Source organism: Cryptococcus neoformans, chromosome 2 (assembly GCF_000149245.1).
Source record: "Cryptococcus neoformans var. grubii H99 chromosome 2, complete sequence".
Classification (NCBI taxonomy): domain Eukaryota; kingdom Fungi; phylum Basidiomycota; class Tremellomycetes; order Tremellales; family Cryptococcaceae; genus Cryptococcus; species Cryptococcus neoformans.
In genome coordinates, this window is record NC_026746.1 from 338,616 (window position 1) to 352,760 (window position 14,145).

The 14,145-nt window shown below is 49.5% G+C and overlaps 5 protein-coding genes and 1 non-coding gene; 4 read left to right on the top strand and 2 right to left on the bottom strand.

Moving 5' to 3' along the window:
• The first annotated feature begins 43 nt into the window (after positions 1 to 43).
• Positions 44 to 2,024, top strand: CNAG_03612 (threonine synthase). XM_012191949.1 has 6 exons: positions 44 to 141; positions 194 to 225; positions 275 to 652; positions 702 to 1,497; positions 1,553 to 1,662; positions 1,712 to 2,024. The coding sequence occupies exons 1-6, from the start codon at positions 79 to 81 to the stop codon at positions 1,974 to 1,976; spliced, it is 1,644 nt and encodes a 547-aa protein (XP_012047339.1). The 5' UTR covers positions 44 to 78; the 3' UTR covers positions 1,977 to 2,024.
• Positions 2,025 to 2,072: 48 nt separating this feature from the next.
• Positions 2,073 to 3,605, top strand: CNAG_03613 (hypothetical protein). XM_012191950.1 has 2 exons: positions 2,073 to 2,880; positions 2,937 to 3,605. Exons 1-2 carry the CDS (start codon positions 2,095 to 2,097, stop codon positions 3,531 to 3,533), a joined length of 1,383 nt encoding a protein of 460 aa, XP_012047340.1. The 5' UTR covers positions 2,073 to 2,094; the 3' UTR covers positions 3,534 to 3,605.
• Positions 3,606 to 3,862: 257 nt separating this feature from the next.
• CNAG_03614 (hypothetical protein) lies at positions 3,863 to 5,113 on the top strand (the record flags this gene model as incomplete). The annotated part of the gene is made up of 3 exons (XM_012191951.1): positions 3,863 to 4,047; positions 4,526 to 4,676; positions 4,745 to 5,113. The coding sequence occupies 3 exons, from the start codon at positions 3,863 to 3,865 to the stop codon at positions 5,111 to 5,113; spliced, it is 705 nt and encodes a 234-aa protein (XP_012047341.1).
• A 279-nt stretch (positions 5,114 to 5,392) lies between these two features.
• CNAG_07470 (high-affinity phosphodiesterase) lies at positions 5,393 to 9,719 on the bottom strand (the record flags this gene model as incomplete). XM_012192356.1 has 7 exons in its annotated part: positions 5,393 to 6,231; positions 6,283 to 6,630; positions 6,682 to 7,001; positions 7,053 to 7,222; positions 7,274 to 8,015; positions 8,219 to 8,683; positions 9,002 to 9,719. 7 exons carry the CDS (start codon positions 9,717 to 9,719, stop codon positions 5,530 to 5,532), a joined length of 3,465 nt encoding a protein of 1,154 aa, XP_012047746.1. The 3' UTR covers positions 5,393 to 5,529.
• A 2,536-nt stretch (positions 9,720 to 12,255) lies between these two features.
• On the bottom strand, positions 12,256 to 14,059 carry CNAG_12148. XR_001045467.1 has 2 exons: positions 13,041 to 14,059; positions 12,256 to 12,987 (listed from the first exon to the last, which is right to left on the bottom strand). It is a non-coding gene; the product is annotated as a hypothetical RNA (non-coding RNA).
• On the top strand, positions 12,511 to 13,990 carry CNAG_03617 (clampless protein 1; the record flags this gene model as incomplete). The annotated part of the gene is made up of 2 exons (XM_012191952.1): positions 12,511 to 12,999; positions 13,052 to 13,990. 2 exons carry the CDS (start codon positions 12,511 to 12,513, stop codon positions 13,988 to 13,990), a joined length of 1,428 nt encoding a protein of 475 aa, XP_012047342.1.
• Positions 14,060 to 14,145: the final 86 nt, after the last annotated feature.

Below are 14,145 nucleotides of genomic sequence, written 5' to 3' on the forward strand. Positions count from 1 at the left end.
GTTATTAGGGTAGGTCGTTGACCTAAAAAACGGCGTATCGGTCTTTCTGAGGTATATATATCCACACAAACTGCAGACATGGCCCAGGAAATGAGATACTTTTCCACAAGAGGTGGCAAGGAGACCCTATCCTTCGAGGACGTGAGTGCAGTCCCGCTCCACACCATACAGACTCCAACTCACACCCGTCCAGGCCGTCTTGACCGGTCTCGCCCCCAACGGAGGGTCAGTAACATCTCGTCCGTCGCTTCTCCCTTAGCTGACACTCACACAGTCTCTACATCCCCACCCACATCCCTGCCCTTCCCAAGGACTGGAAGACCAAGTGGGCCGGTCTTTCGTTCCCAGAGCTCTCCCACGAAATCCTCTCTCTTTTCGTCCCCACCTCTGTCATTCCCTCCGACGACCTCCAGTCAATCATCAACACTGCCTACAGCTCCTTCCGATCCCCCGCCACTACGCCCATCAGGCAGACTGGTGACAATGAATACGTTCTCGAGCTTTGGCATGGGCCCACATGGGCTTTTAAGGACGTGGCCCTTCAGTTCTTGGGAGAGTTGTTCAGGTACTTTTTGGAGAGGAGGAACAAGGACAAGACTGAGGATATGGAAGAATTGACCGTTGTCGGTGCTACCAGTGGCGACACAGGAAGGTGAGATCAAGGGGGGAAATGGGAGAATGAGAGCTAACAACTTTGGTAGTGCTGCCATCTACGGTCTCCGATCCAAGCCTTCCATCACCATCTTCATCCTCTACCCCGACGGCCGAGTGTCCCCTATCCAGGAGGCACAAATGGCCACTGTCCCCGACGCCAATGTCTACTGCGTCGCTGTTGAGGACTCTGATTTTGACACTTGTCAGAGCATCGTCAAGACCCTCTTTTCGGACGCCCAGTTCAACGCCACTCACCGTCTCGGTGCTATCAACTCGATCAACTGGGCCCGTATCCTTGCTCAAATCGTCTACTACTTCTCCGCCTACTTCCAGCTTCCCGAAGAGGCCAGGAAGGACGGTGCAAAGCTTCAATTCGTAGTGCCCACTGGGAACTTTGGTGACATTCTTGCTGGCTGGTACGCCAAGAAGCTCGGCCTGCCCATGGAGCAACTCGTCGTCGCGACCAACGAGAACGACATTCTCGAGCGGTTCTTCAGGACCGGGAGGTACGAGGCTGATGACGCTGTGCAACAAGACCAGACTGCCGAGACTGCTGCTGTCAACGGCTCTAGCGACGGGCAGCAGGCTGTCAGCGCCGTCAAGGCGACTCACTCTCCCGCTATGGACATCCTCCTTTCTTCCAACTTTGAGAGGCTCTTGTACTACCTTGCGCTTGAGACCAACGGCACCGAGGGCTCCGATGAGGAGAAGAGGTTCAAGGCTCAGGAGAGGTTGAACGACTGGATGAGCACTTTGAAGAAGGATGGCAAGGTCGATCTTGGAGAGGATGTGAGGCAGGCTGCTGGCAAGGACTTTTGGGCCGAAAGGGTATCTGACGGTCAGGTGGGTTTATATCCGTTGTGGATAAGAATTTGAAGGCGCTTATTTACACGTGTAGACGCTCGAGGAGATTCAAAAGTACTACAGGCGTGAGAAGTACGGTCCTTATGTCGTCGACCCCCACACCGCCGTCGGCCTTACCGCTCAGGAGCGCTCTGCCAAGAAGGCGTAAGTGACTTTTTCTGGTATCAACTGTGCAGCCAATGACATGAAGTAGTTCCCCCGACACCACTTGGATCACTCTCTCCACTGCGCACCCCGCGAAATTCTCTGGTGCTGTTGAGCTCGCTCTCTCAGCCTCCGAGTTCCCCGATTTTGACTTTCGACGGGATGTGCTCCCGGACGAGCTCAAGAAGCTGGAGGGTCTCGAGAAGCGAGTACACAGAGTCAAGGGCGAGGAGGGTGTGCGTGCGCTGATTGAAAAGGTGAAGAGTGCGAGCCATGAAAAAGTGGATGCGGAAGAGGGACGAGGGTCTCTTTAAGCATAGTGAAATGATGTATTAGTTGTTTACGTAATCGCATTCCTATGGTTACCATTGTTATTGCGATTCTATATCCTCTTTCCGTTCTCACGTTCTCGAAATTTCAACAAGGAAAACCATGTTTGGATACTACTCGCCCGTGCTTCCAAAGCCAGCGGCACATTCGCCAGTTTACGCGTCCGCAGTACACGAGTCGCCCCAATCAACATCCTCGAACCGATTTTCGGTCACAGCAAGAGACTTTGCACCTCCTCCTCCACCCAGCAACACAAGCAAGCAGCAGCAGCAACACCAGCAACAGGAGACACCACAAGCAGCCAAAGAGAACAGGAAGAAATTCTCAGACGATGACTTTAATTTTCTCTCAGACCGCTCATCTCACACGTCCTCCACCAACCCGCCTCCACCTCCAAGACAGACGAGTCAAACCCCCGATACCCATCTCAACCTTCCCCCTCCGAGTGTCAATGACCCCTATGTCTCCTCTTTCATAAAACCGATAGGACCAGTTGACCACCGTCGTCCATCATTACATCGTTCCTCTTCAGCACCAGGGGAACACCAGTCACATCTCCTCTTGCCCTCTGCGCTACCTCCAGGACGAGAGAGCGATAGGGGTTCCAAGGAGGTCCACCAGCAACCTATTTTTGAAGTATTTAATGCAGAGCTTTCTTCAGAAGGAAGCGAAATGAGCAAAAAGCTGCGCCATCTGCTGGAGACCGTGCTCAAGGGCCAAGAGCAAGTTGGAAAGATGCATTTCAATCTAGAAGGGTTGGGAGAGGATGATGGCTTAGAACAAGAGGAAAGGGGTGGAAAGGGAGAGGATGAAAAGAAAGCGAATTATAAAGGGATAGAGGACAGGTTAGAGAAGCGAGAAAAGGGCGTGGATGAGATTATGGAAAAGGTAGGATGGTAGTGGATCTTTTGTGGCGAGCGGGGACGATTGCTAATGAATTGCAGCTGGACGAACTGTCAGAAACGCTGAGGACATATCATGATCTGGGAACACCCAAACTATCCTTCAATCATACACATACATCTCCTCAATCTAACCGAACAAAGCATCGCAACACTGTCTCTGTTCCTCCTATCAGCACCGACTACCCCTCGCATGAAAATCCCACGTCTTCTGTTTCACCTACGTCGGCGACATCTCCGACATCGCTTCGTCCTCCGTCTCATCCCAGCATTATCCGTGCCCAATCTTCAATTGACCGTGCACCAACTATCCGGGCGCCTCGACCACAATCTCCTTTAAGACAGACGTTTCGTCCCGAGACAGCCTCTTCTGGTGAAGGGGAGCAGCAGTTGCATCCATGGGGTACGAGACCGGATAGTGACTTTAGTAATCTCTCGCCTCTCCGGTTAGAAAATGAGCATAGTTTGGACAGTCCGTTGAGCTCTTCCCCTCCACAGAGCCAACCCAAGCCGAAGAGTTTTTGGGACATTGAACATGAGCGGGAAAGGGAAAAGGGACACAAACAACAGTGGCTTGAGAATGTGGACCAGGTGATCGACAGTCCTTTCCAAATGGAGGATACATCAAGGCCTTTCTAATGACTTGGGATGTCGTTATAGAGCTTCTGGTTGTATGACTTTGTTCCTGTTGTATGTATTACATACACTCTACGACATGAGATCCACTTGCGACTGATTGACATTGTAGACGTTTTTGCAAATCTTTTGCCTTTGCTTCTTTTCGCCAAAGGAAATTCAACTCGCAATACGCTCCATACTTCTAATGTAAGGAAAGGTGGCCCGGCCGGTTCAGTACCTTCATCACCCTTTGTGGTGAAAAGTCAGTTATGAAGCTTTTGTGGCGCAGCATGTAACGGGGTGATTCCCTACTCATTCTAGGTCAGTAAGCAGATCCGCCAAGTACAAGCATGTCCCAGCCTTTAGCCTCAACAACATTGGGGACAACTAGTAGCCACATGTCCAGTACTGTAAAATCGACCATCGCCAACGTCGCTCAAAATGCCAAGCGTTTATCTTCAAGATTCGCCGATGAGAACCTCACCAGCGTCGGACAGCAAAATGCTACCATGAACTCATACCTCTCGAGGCAGGAGTAGGTGAGAAACATACCCCCATGAAAGTGACTCATTGCTCCTTGCTTCTTAGCGCACAGAAGTAATGCGCATCGTATACGTCCACTTACTATTCTCGCCACCTTACGGTCCAAGAGTGTGAATCTCTTCTATCTCACTCTCCCCATTACCTGACAGGTGACCTCAGCAGAATTGTGAGCTTGCTTCAAAATATTGAACGCGGGGTGCGCTCAGGCGCTAAAGACAGTCAACAGCTTAGTAAAAGAGACTGGGGTATGGTCGTAGCGCCCAATTTTTATAATAACCTTGTCGATGTGATACTGCAATTTAGATCTTATCGATCAGATGCTTCGGGATTTGGCTTGGATAAGCTGATGACAGACAAGGGTCAAGAAGAAACCAAATACAAGATGGCCGCAAGACGAGAAAGAATAATTTCAATGAATGGACTGATTTGAAGTGGAGTGTCTCCAAAAAGCTAAGCAATTGGTCCGGAAGTTTCGGGGATCCCAAGGAAGACAAAGGGCCGACGTCTACGGAGAAAGAAGGTTTGACATCGCCACCTACCGTAACTTTGTCCCTGGCAGACTTCACGTCTCAGGAGGAGAGCGACGTCCCCCGCGACCCACTTCCCACTGCCAGCTCGTTTGTAAGGCTTCGCAAGGCACCTTATCTCAAACATCCCAGATCAGGGTGCCCATCATTAACATCCTTCAGGTCGATCCTGTTCACGAGTATCACCGCCCTGGCATTAAGGCGTTCGAATATCTCGGTAGCTTGGTCGAAACTCTTTCACTTGCCTCCTCGGCACTCCGCCATCAAGATCGTCCAAACCTTCACCGTCCCGCTACAGAAGATGTGGTTCGAAAACTAGAACCGATCTCTCAAGTCATATCTAACCGTCTTGAGCTCCTCGAGGCAAACTTTGCTCAACATCAAGCCTCACTCAACCCTCATGGTCCGTCAGCTGATGGCGAGACTGCAAAATCGCTTGGTTGTCAGATGAGTATCGCCGAATGTGACCATATCGTTTCTGAGATGCCTGATAGGAAGCATGAGAAGGGTGTTCGGGAGTACTCGAAGTAGAGGAAAGGGGCCAAGCCCATCAATGTGTTCCATGGTTCAATTGGGAGGGGCCCGAAATATATGAAGTCCCCAAAGCCCTCGAAAGTCCGTCGGTTGAGAGCAATGCTAATGGGCCTGGGATTTTTGGTCAGTCAGGAGAGGAAACAGTCGTTTGGAGTGAAGAGGTCCCTACACCATCTAGTTGGATGGATGCAATGATAACCTCACCACCTCAATTGGGCATACCTCGCATGAAACTGATGATGCAAGGAGTCCGTGGGCAGACTAGCTGCCAAAATTATGAGAAAAAAAAAATCCATAAATATGCTACATACAATCGTAAGATGTACTCCAAAGATGCAGCAACCAAATATACTTATACAGCTGTCCTTCCAGATACCTCAGATTGAAAATTTTCGTGGGTTTTGATCCCTTTTTCATAGATGGTTATTACTGGTTAAAATTTCTGGTGTCGACATCCTCCTGTGCTCGTTCCAATCTCCATGTATGAAACCTCTCGACCAGCTAGCCAATCTGGAGCGCGAACCTTGGTCGACAAGCTTTGCGTGGTAGACTGCGCGCATGACGCTGGCGGCAGGAGACGCACCATTTTGTTCGGTTAAATCAGTGCCGAAGCTGAACTTGGAAGGCGTGGGAAGGGCATAAGGTGACATGGCGGCTGTTGGCGACGTGAAAGATGAAGACCCCTTGAGTAATGTAGCTTCTTCAGGCACAGAGAGACCAGAGACTAATGGCGTGGGGAGAAGCAAGGGGAACAGTGTCTTAAATCTTTCGTCTTGACTTGCTCCCTCCACCGCCGGTTGGATTAATGTCCTCACTGCCTCTCCTTCGTCACCTTCCTTCTCTGTAAGTTCAGCCAGCCTTGCTTTCCATATCGTCTGATTCTCCACACAGCTATCAGCGTAAGGTTGAAGCTCGGGCAACGCATCAGACACCGCCTCGAACAATGGTTTTGTGAACAGATCAATGAACCCAATTTGGCCCTTAGCCTGGAGCGCAGCGTCTGCTGACGCAACGACTGACACCGGAAGCGAAAGATCCTGTTCAAGCGATGCTTGTTTGGCCCATTCCTCTAGCAGAACAGAGGACCAATGTTGTGACACGCCAATCGGTCGACTCTGCAAATGAGTGTCAGTGGAGAGCCAGACAGTAGATTTAGTAAGACTCACAGGGTTGCTAATATCTGCACACTTGATTAAAGCTTGGCAAATCAAAATCCTCTCATCCTCTACAGCACCGGCCTCTCCAGACTTCAATCTGTCATCAAATTCCTTGAGCCTTTGGACCCAAGCAAAGTGGAGCGACATGTCTGTGGCAAGGATAGACGAATAAAGGACTTGACGGAAACTCTTTTGATCCAAATTGGACAGCGCCTGCGCTTCAGATGAGGATTTCGTACGTTCAATCAAGAAGCCAAAACCATATTTGCGGAGCAACTGCACGACAAGCATGCAGTGCATGTTTTCAAGGACTGATTTATCCTCATACACTTGTGACAGAGGTACCCTTGCGTTTTTCTACTTCTGGTTAGGATTTTCTCTGATCCGCGCTGAAAATAAACAACTTACCATGAAAGCATTACTAAGACCCGGGTGGCCGACGTCATGCCCCATAGCAGCAATCAACACAGCTAAAATATCTTGCGGTCGCATAATTTCCCTTGCCCTCTTAGTACCGGCACTTCTTTCATTTTCATTTTCTGACGGCCTTCGCCATATTTCCTTGTTTGGACCCCATTCACGTATGTATTCAAAAGGCGGAACGACACCTAAATCCGCAAGAAAGGTGTACGTGGCTTGTAAGACATCTAACGCATGGACATAATTGTGATAAGGATTTGGGGCGTGGTAGATGGCTCGCATCGCGAACAAAAGGCGGTTGACATTGTCTATTCAGGCACCATTAGAGCGACAGATGGATCATCTAAAAATAGACATACCTTGTTGAAGACCAAGTTCAGCCAGGCCTTCTATATTCAAAATTCCTTCAAAGATCAAGCAAGCCATTCGATAAAGATCATCCTCGTGGAGATAATGCGGTTTGAAATTCCATGTCGCCAGTTCATCTACAAGTTGCGACCTTTTTTCTGGGGTTAATGGGTTGGAGAATCTGAACAACTGGTTAGCTGATTTTTGCCTGCCATCCTTTCATGGTACCCACTTCTCGAATTCCTCCATTTGAACATCAATAGTTGTCCCTGTGTGGCAGTACATGGCACTAAGGAGCTCTGCCAACTCAGTGTATTTGCCCCAAGCGTCGTTCTCATCGTTTGACTGTGTCTCCTGGCTTGAACTGAGGGATGATTTGAGGTTCACAGAAGATGTCGGTGAAGCCGCTGACGGGAAGGAGTAGTCTTCGTGCATTTGCCCCCGTTTAACCCCTCGAGGCTGGATGCTTGAAGCTCGTGATCCCGATAAAATGGGATGACTAGCCTCATATAATCGAGATGCTCTTTTTATGGCCTCTGCCAAACCACCAATATCTACACTTCGCCTACGCGGATCCGGAGCAGGATGGAAAGCGCAGAACGATGGCGCTTGATAGAAGAGATAAGGGTATGTATATTGTTGAGCAGGAGGTAAGGAAATTTCCGGGTGTTTGTATGTTGGCACAGTTGGTGTTTGCTGGTACATGGGCGGGGCTTGTTGATCCGGTCGCAAATGTTGAGACGAAGGGCTATTGCAAGCACAGCTGGCGGCAAATGGATCAGCAGAGGTAAAAGCGATTCCTGAGACCGTAGATCCTTTGCGAGACGGGTTTTGTGACTCTCGTGAAATTGATGTTCGTTGAGAGATAGATGATCGCTTCTCACTCCGAGCCCAATTCCAAGCTTCGCTGGAACCCTGTCGTGGGCCCATCGCTGCCGCTAAGATCTTCTCTCCTTCATGCTCTGCGCCCATATCTAATGCAGTTGGCGGCAGTCAGTAGTGGTCTCGTCAGAGCCTCCTCCGGGGGAGATTGAGAAACGAGAGGCTGTTATATCATACGGCGAGGACATATCAAAGGGTGACTGGAAAGCGACAGGCAGCTCGCCCTCCTTGTACGACCAAACCATCCTGCGCACCATCTCGGCAGTGCTCAAATCATATGGCGGCTTCAGCACACCAATCACGCCAGCAGTAATGCAAGCTGATATCGCAGACTGAGAAAGGGATGGGTTGGCGCTGTATGCGATGATAAGCGGCGCAGGTGCTTCAATGGGACTACCAGGGCCAGAAGTAGCAGGTGAAGGGCGAGCAGTGGACGCCGTTGAAGAGACGGCAGACCGATGCTTTGTACACATGTCGGCCACCCGTTTGATCTGTGCCAAAGCGCCTTTGAGCCACTGCTCTTCTGCGCGTATGGCTCTTTCCAAGATATCTTGCTGGAAACAGACGGCTGAGGGTGTTGTGCCGCTGTTCACGAGCAGAGAGAGGGAAGGGAACGCTGGGGAATCAGCGAGAGGGACAAGGATTACGTGTGTAACAGGCTCTGCGGGGTCTGCGGGGCGAGTGATGATTGGATGGGCGGAGTGGGAGACGTCGGGGTCTATGAGGGAGGTGAGATGGGACAAAGTGTGGACCACAGTGACTGCCGCCAACTTGCGTCAGCTTTTGTTCTCGACAAAGGGAGATCACGGAGAGTGTAGATAGAGCTAAAATAGGAAGCAGAAAATGATCTGCAGGTGCAAGTTCCGCTGATGGCAGATGCGGATGACGATCGTACCATCAAAGCGCGATAAGTGGCCACCGGCAGGCACCGCCCTGGGACACTTTTACTCTTCCGTCCTGCACCTTGTTCTGATCCCCGTACAGATCTCATCCGAGAATATCGGACGAGAATATAGGATGCGGCAGATTGGCGAAGCCACACATCCGCACACAGTAAAAGAGCAATCACTCAACTCACCTTCCAAACCGCTTTCCCGCAAATGACCGACAAGCTCATCAGCCTCCCATCCGGGCCTGGCCTTTCCTCTCCCCTTGACTGCTCCGCTTACCATCGCCAGGCTGGACCTAGCATTGGCCGTCTCCTTAATGAGGGCTGGTGCTATGTCGTTCGCCGTCCCAGAAGCCGTCTGAGGTCGTCGACGACGTGAATGAGGACCGCCACCTGAGCCTGAGCGTGAACTGTAACCAAAAGGGGGCGTGTGCAAATTCGATGATGGGTCTTTTGGGCTTGGAGGAGGAATGCTTGAAGTGGGCGATACTATCGGCGAAAAAGGAGGCATGCCATGTAATGTTGCCACTCTACTGGGCCGGTTTATTCCAACAGGGATGGTGTCGATAGGCACCGTCTCCTCTCCTATCGATAAATTGATATCTGACCCCAAACTTGAGCCGAGACTCAGTCGTCTGCCTGCCATCACCTTGGCCTTCAATTCCGCTTCATGCGCTATTCCATCTCCTCCTTGGTCTCCGTTTCCACTCTTTGTCAAGCTCAGTACTGTTGGCACTTTGGGACTGGACGATCTGGTTTTTAGAGGGTTTGGCCGATACGGCGTAGGAATCTCTGCTTGGGAGCTTGAGGTTGATGGAAGGAGCACTAAAACAGATAGCGTTTGAGGACTCTCTCCGGACATCCCCGATGGCGGAGTAAGAGAAGTCGCAGTTAAGGCTAAAGGCATGATGGATAAAAAGGTTTAAGAAAGGTTGTCGGGATTGAAGAAGAAGGAGTGATATACTCCTATGTGGAAAATGCTTGCAAAATGCTGAAACTGTCCGGAAAGAGAGTTTTATCTCAGCACATGCAATGTGTGGAGCTCGCGGTGCCTTTGAGGAAATACCGGAAGTACGTTAAGATCTTTCTCACCTCCAGTTTGATGTCAGTAACTTACTGCAGTCAACCGTCCAGCTCCCCAGATATAATTAACCTCCTGCGAGAATAGCAGGTGTTCGTACTGACGGAAGACAAGATGATGACTCCTTAGGATTGTCGAAGTCCAAGTGCTGTATTCCTCCTGCCACTTGCCAAAGATATTATATTAAAAGTGTTGTTGTTAAGCTTGCGATGAAGAGATCGATATAATTGAGAAGGCCAAACGCTTGAGGTTATCTATGGAGAAAGGTAAAAGGAAGTGAGATAGATGATTGAGTTCAGAAGATTGGAGAGGTGACAGTGATGCAAGTTCCCAAAACAGGATTTAAGATCGACGACGTGCGACGTGCGGGATTGGAGAGAGGACTTGCGCCTGGAAAACCTGAGTTAACCTGAGTCGGATGCCAAATGATATGTGGTACGTAATCCGCTTGGGGCGTCGGCTGCCCTGAACCGTATTCTTGGTCGTCTGTCAGTCTGTAATCTGTAACTGTCTGGGGTGGCATGTTTGTGTATCAAAAAAAGGAAGTTGCTTGCAGAACACTGAATGCCTAATCGCCTCTGTAGCTGGTAATGAATACCCCTTGCCCGTATGTCGTATGTCCTGATTGTAAATCGTATAAAGCACAGAACAAGCTGAGCTGCATAAGTTCGTTTTTACGCGGGGCTGACCGACCCGACACCGAAAAAGTGCCGGATGGATATTCAGGCACGGATCTAGCAGTGCGACTAGCCAAATATTTTTTTCCAACCAATCAAAGCGGTCATCAGCATTTCTTTGCCTTTCTTATATAAGAGTTTCAACGCTGCGTTCGCTACATGACATGTATATGGATCTTTCGGTGTTTATATCCATCTTTTAGTTGACCCTACACATCGCCAGATACAAGTTTTATTATGATATTCCGCGATTGACTCTCAAAGGCTGCTCATCATGGCCTCCTCCGTTGTGGTTACACGTGCCATCGTCATTATTACTTGACAGGTTACTATGTGGAAGGTGCAACGAGTTTGCGATTTAATTACGGCTCAAACTTAACAACAGTATATATATGCTTAGCACCCTGGATAGTACATGTTTATGTTTTGGCTCATCTCTCCTTCACCTCACTCCCCTGCGCAAGCATATGGGCCTTTTAGATCTCGACAATTGCCATGTTGCTGTAATACGATGAGAGTATCAATGAGGATCCGTTGTAAAAGTGAGATCTCTCATTTAGGAGGACAATTCCACGAGCGGAGGAGCAGCCGATTGTATGTTTGAAGAGGAGTAGTAGTCGCCCAGCTTTTTTTTTGGCGGCAAAAGGCGGCTTAAGATGCAACTTCAAACCATACTACTGTTATCACCGAACTGCTGAAACAGCTTGTACATTAGAGTCTACTAGCCTGCTAAAGCTTGAGATCTGACGACTTGGAGGATCAATCAGTGGGAGAAGCGGGCACACGGTATTATGGGGGGAGGAAGTGCAGGGGATGGGAATCAAAAGTCACTTCAGTTCCTAATCGCGTGCATCATGCCCCTCTCGACTTGATTGATCGTCAAGAGCTGTTTGATAAGCATGGCGACTGTAGTGAGAGGTAAATCCGGCACCCATTGCATACGGTCCCATACGTCCACAGTGCACTCACAACTCAGAAACGACACATACTCGGTAAGAGACTGGAGTGGGTAGAAGAAAACATCAGCAAGACCAGATATCAAGCCAGTTCTTGATGATGAGGTCGTAGCAGTGTTTGACAGAGTGTTGAAGGTGATGACATGCTGGATTGTTTTTCTGTCCGTGGCCAATCGCATCACAACGGACCTGAACATCAGCCTGCTGCTATGAAACAACGCGCACTGACAGAAGTCGTTCGTGATTCTGCTACGCTTGCTGTGCTTTCGTCTTTTACGGCTACCAAAGCCATCGTCCACCAGCTACTCAGCATTGTCGCGTAGGATTCATAGAGCTTAAGAAGAGGACACGCGTATGTAAGGACACACCCTCTCCATATTTCATTTCTTTCCTTCTTGCCTGATGGCATACTTCCATTTCCGTCTCACCGTCGCATCAAATAAGACTTCATCTGTCGCTCTCCTGAAGCGGGGATGATGGCAACACACAAAGGCATCACACATCAATTCATCACCTAAATCACCCGAAGCCAAGGGAGACGAGCAAAAGTGGAAAGGCGGAGGAGGCCCCCTTCTACACAGGAGAATAAACGAGTGCATGGTTGAAACAAAGGACCTTTGAAGCCTTCACTCACTCGTCAACTCCAATTCTTATTTCGCTGATTGGGCTTTGACGGATGAGTGGACCTTTCGAATGAGAGGCGACTGAAGTCGATTGCGAAGGATATATCAAGAGAGAGCTACAGGATGCATAGCTGTCCAGCATCCGCTTCCAACAAATCCCCTAACAGTCCACTGCCTTACAGACACTTAATTTACGACTCGAGGCCCGTTCACTCTGCCTTCAGCGACTACTCAGGCTTCTTTATCCTACAGTAGATTTTTTCACTCAACGTGAGTTTTGGCCGGTGTTATTGAGTCTTTGAGGGCATTATTGACTTGCTGCTTTTTTTTCTTCTTTAGATCATCCTTCCGTCCATTGGCCATGGCTACTTATCTTGACCCTCGGGTCTCTTCCAATAAGGAAAACTCCCCCCCATCCAGCATCGCCCTCAACGATATCGACGCCATCTCTCTTTCCTTGCGTACCTCACTTTCTGGAGTTACTCCTCCGCCCAAAAAGAAGATCGTTGCCCTTGGTCTTGGCCGTGCTCCCAAATTCACTTATCGTCGCCACTCCAACAAGCCTTACAACCGATCTACCTCTATCACCCGTGCCAAGAAGGCTGCTGTTAAATCTAAGAGTGTTAGGCCCAAGGCTGCCATAAAGAAGAGTAAGACCAGGCCTCCACCTTTGAAGTTGGTTCAAGGACCAGATGTGGAAAGTGCGAAGTTGGCGAGGTTGGAGAGGTTAAGAAGAGCCGTTTGGCACCCTCCTGCTCCGGTTCCTGGTCAAGTCAAAGTTCCTCTCAAGTTGCCTTATCCTAGGTTCCCTTCTTTTGAGTACATTGATAATGAGTACCTCAAGGAAATTGTAAGTTTTAGTATTCTGGATGAGAGAGAGTTGTGGCTGACCACATATTTAGCCCGTTCAATACATCTTCGACCGCATGTTTCCTCTTCTTCCCTCCTTTGCTACCATTACCCTTGCCTACCGACCTTATGCTTCCATTCCTCACCCCGACCCCAAAGTCTTGCCTCGTACCACTCTCGCCTTTGCCATTCCAGAGGTTGTCGACGGTAGCAAACCTCATTGGGCTGCCAAAGCACGAGGACGAGAGCCCGATCTGGCACTTGCTGTCATTTGCAAACCTGTAGAGGAGTCAAGAGGCAACATGATTGTTGCAGTCAATAGTCTTGTTTTTGCTACTCAATGCGCATACTGGCCTCGACTTTTGACCACTTCATTACCTATCCCTACTCCCAAACGTCCCACACCTTCAACGTCAGCCGCATCCACCTCTCTCCCTGCTATCGTTGAGACTGAAGAGAATGTTTCCGATGCTTCCTTTTCATCTTCATCATCATGGTCTGACAGTGATTCAGAGGTCGAATTCGTTGACCTTCCCAGGTTGCCGAAACCTATCAAGGACGACAAGGGTTTCATACATCTTCCTCTTGTTCCCCTCCCTATTCCATCTCCTTCGACGTTCCCTATCATCCACCGACATCTCCACCACCCTTCTCGGGCTCTTCTTCCCGATCTCCTTGGTCTGCCTGAGCATTACATCACTCGATCACAAGTGCTCGATGCTATCTCTGGTCTTTCGGTTCAACAATTAATGGACAAGCTCACGATCTTGCAAGGCGTTTGGCAAAACCTCTGCCGTCTTGGAATTGGTCTGCCGGGAACTTGGAAACAATTGGGAGAGGCATGGGCTTGTGTGGTGGGTGTAATCGTCGGTCAAAGTCTGCTGATTGCAGGTCAAGAAGTGACCGAGGTGCAGCGTACTGGGCGAAAGACTGCAGCGGAGGACGTTGCATGGGAGTGGGTGAGGCGAGAGAAGGTGAAGGAACAGCAGTAGATAAAAAAGGCATTACTCAACACGTACTCTAGAAGGATTACTGGTTGTATAAATAGTATTGTAGTGATATAGTGACATGTATCATTCATCATCATATTTATGCATCTCAGCGCATGGCGGTGGATGAGCCATATGTCACTTCGGGGGGATATTCA

Excerpts from the sequence above, each read along its gene's own strand:
- CNAG_03612 (XM_012191949.1), top strand. The coding sequence starts at position 79 with ATGGCCCAGGAAATGAGATACTTTTCCACAAGAGGTGGCAAGGAGACC. Across the intron at positions 226-274 it reads GGTCTCGCCCCCAACGGAGG|TCTCTACATCCCCACCCACA; the intron begins GTCAGTAACATC and ends ACACTCACACAG. Across the intron at positions 1,498-1,552 it reads AAAGGGTATCTGACGGTCAG|ACGCTCGAGGAGATTCAAAA; the intron begins GTGGGTTTATAT and ends TTACACGTGTAG.
- CNAG_03613 (XM_012191950.1), top strand. The coding sequence starts at position 2,095 with ATGTTTGGATACTACTCGCCCGTGCTTCCAAAGCCAGCGGCACATTCG. Across the intron at positions 2,881-2,936 it reads TGGATGAGATTATGGAAAAG|CTGGACGAACTGTCAGAAAC; the intron begins GTAGGATGGTAG and ends AATGAATTGCAG.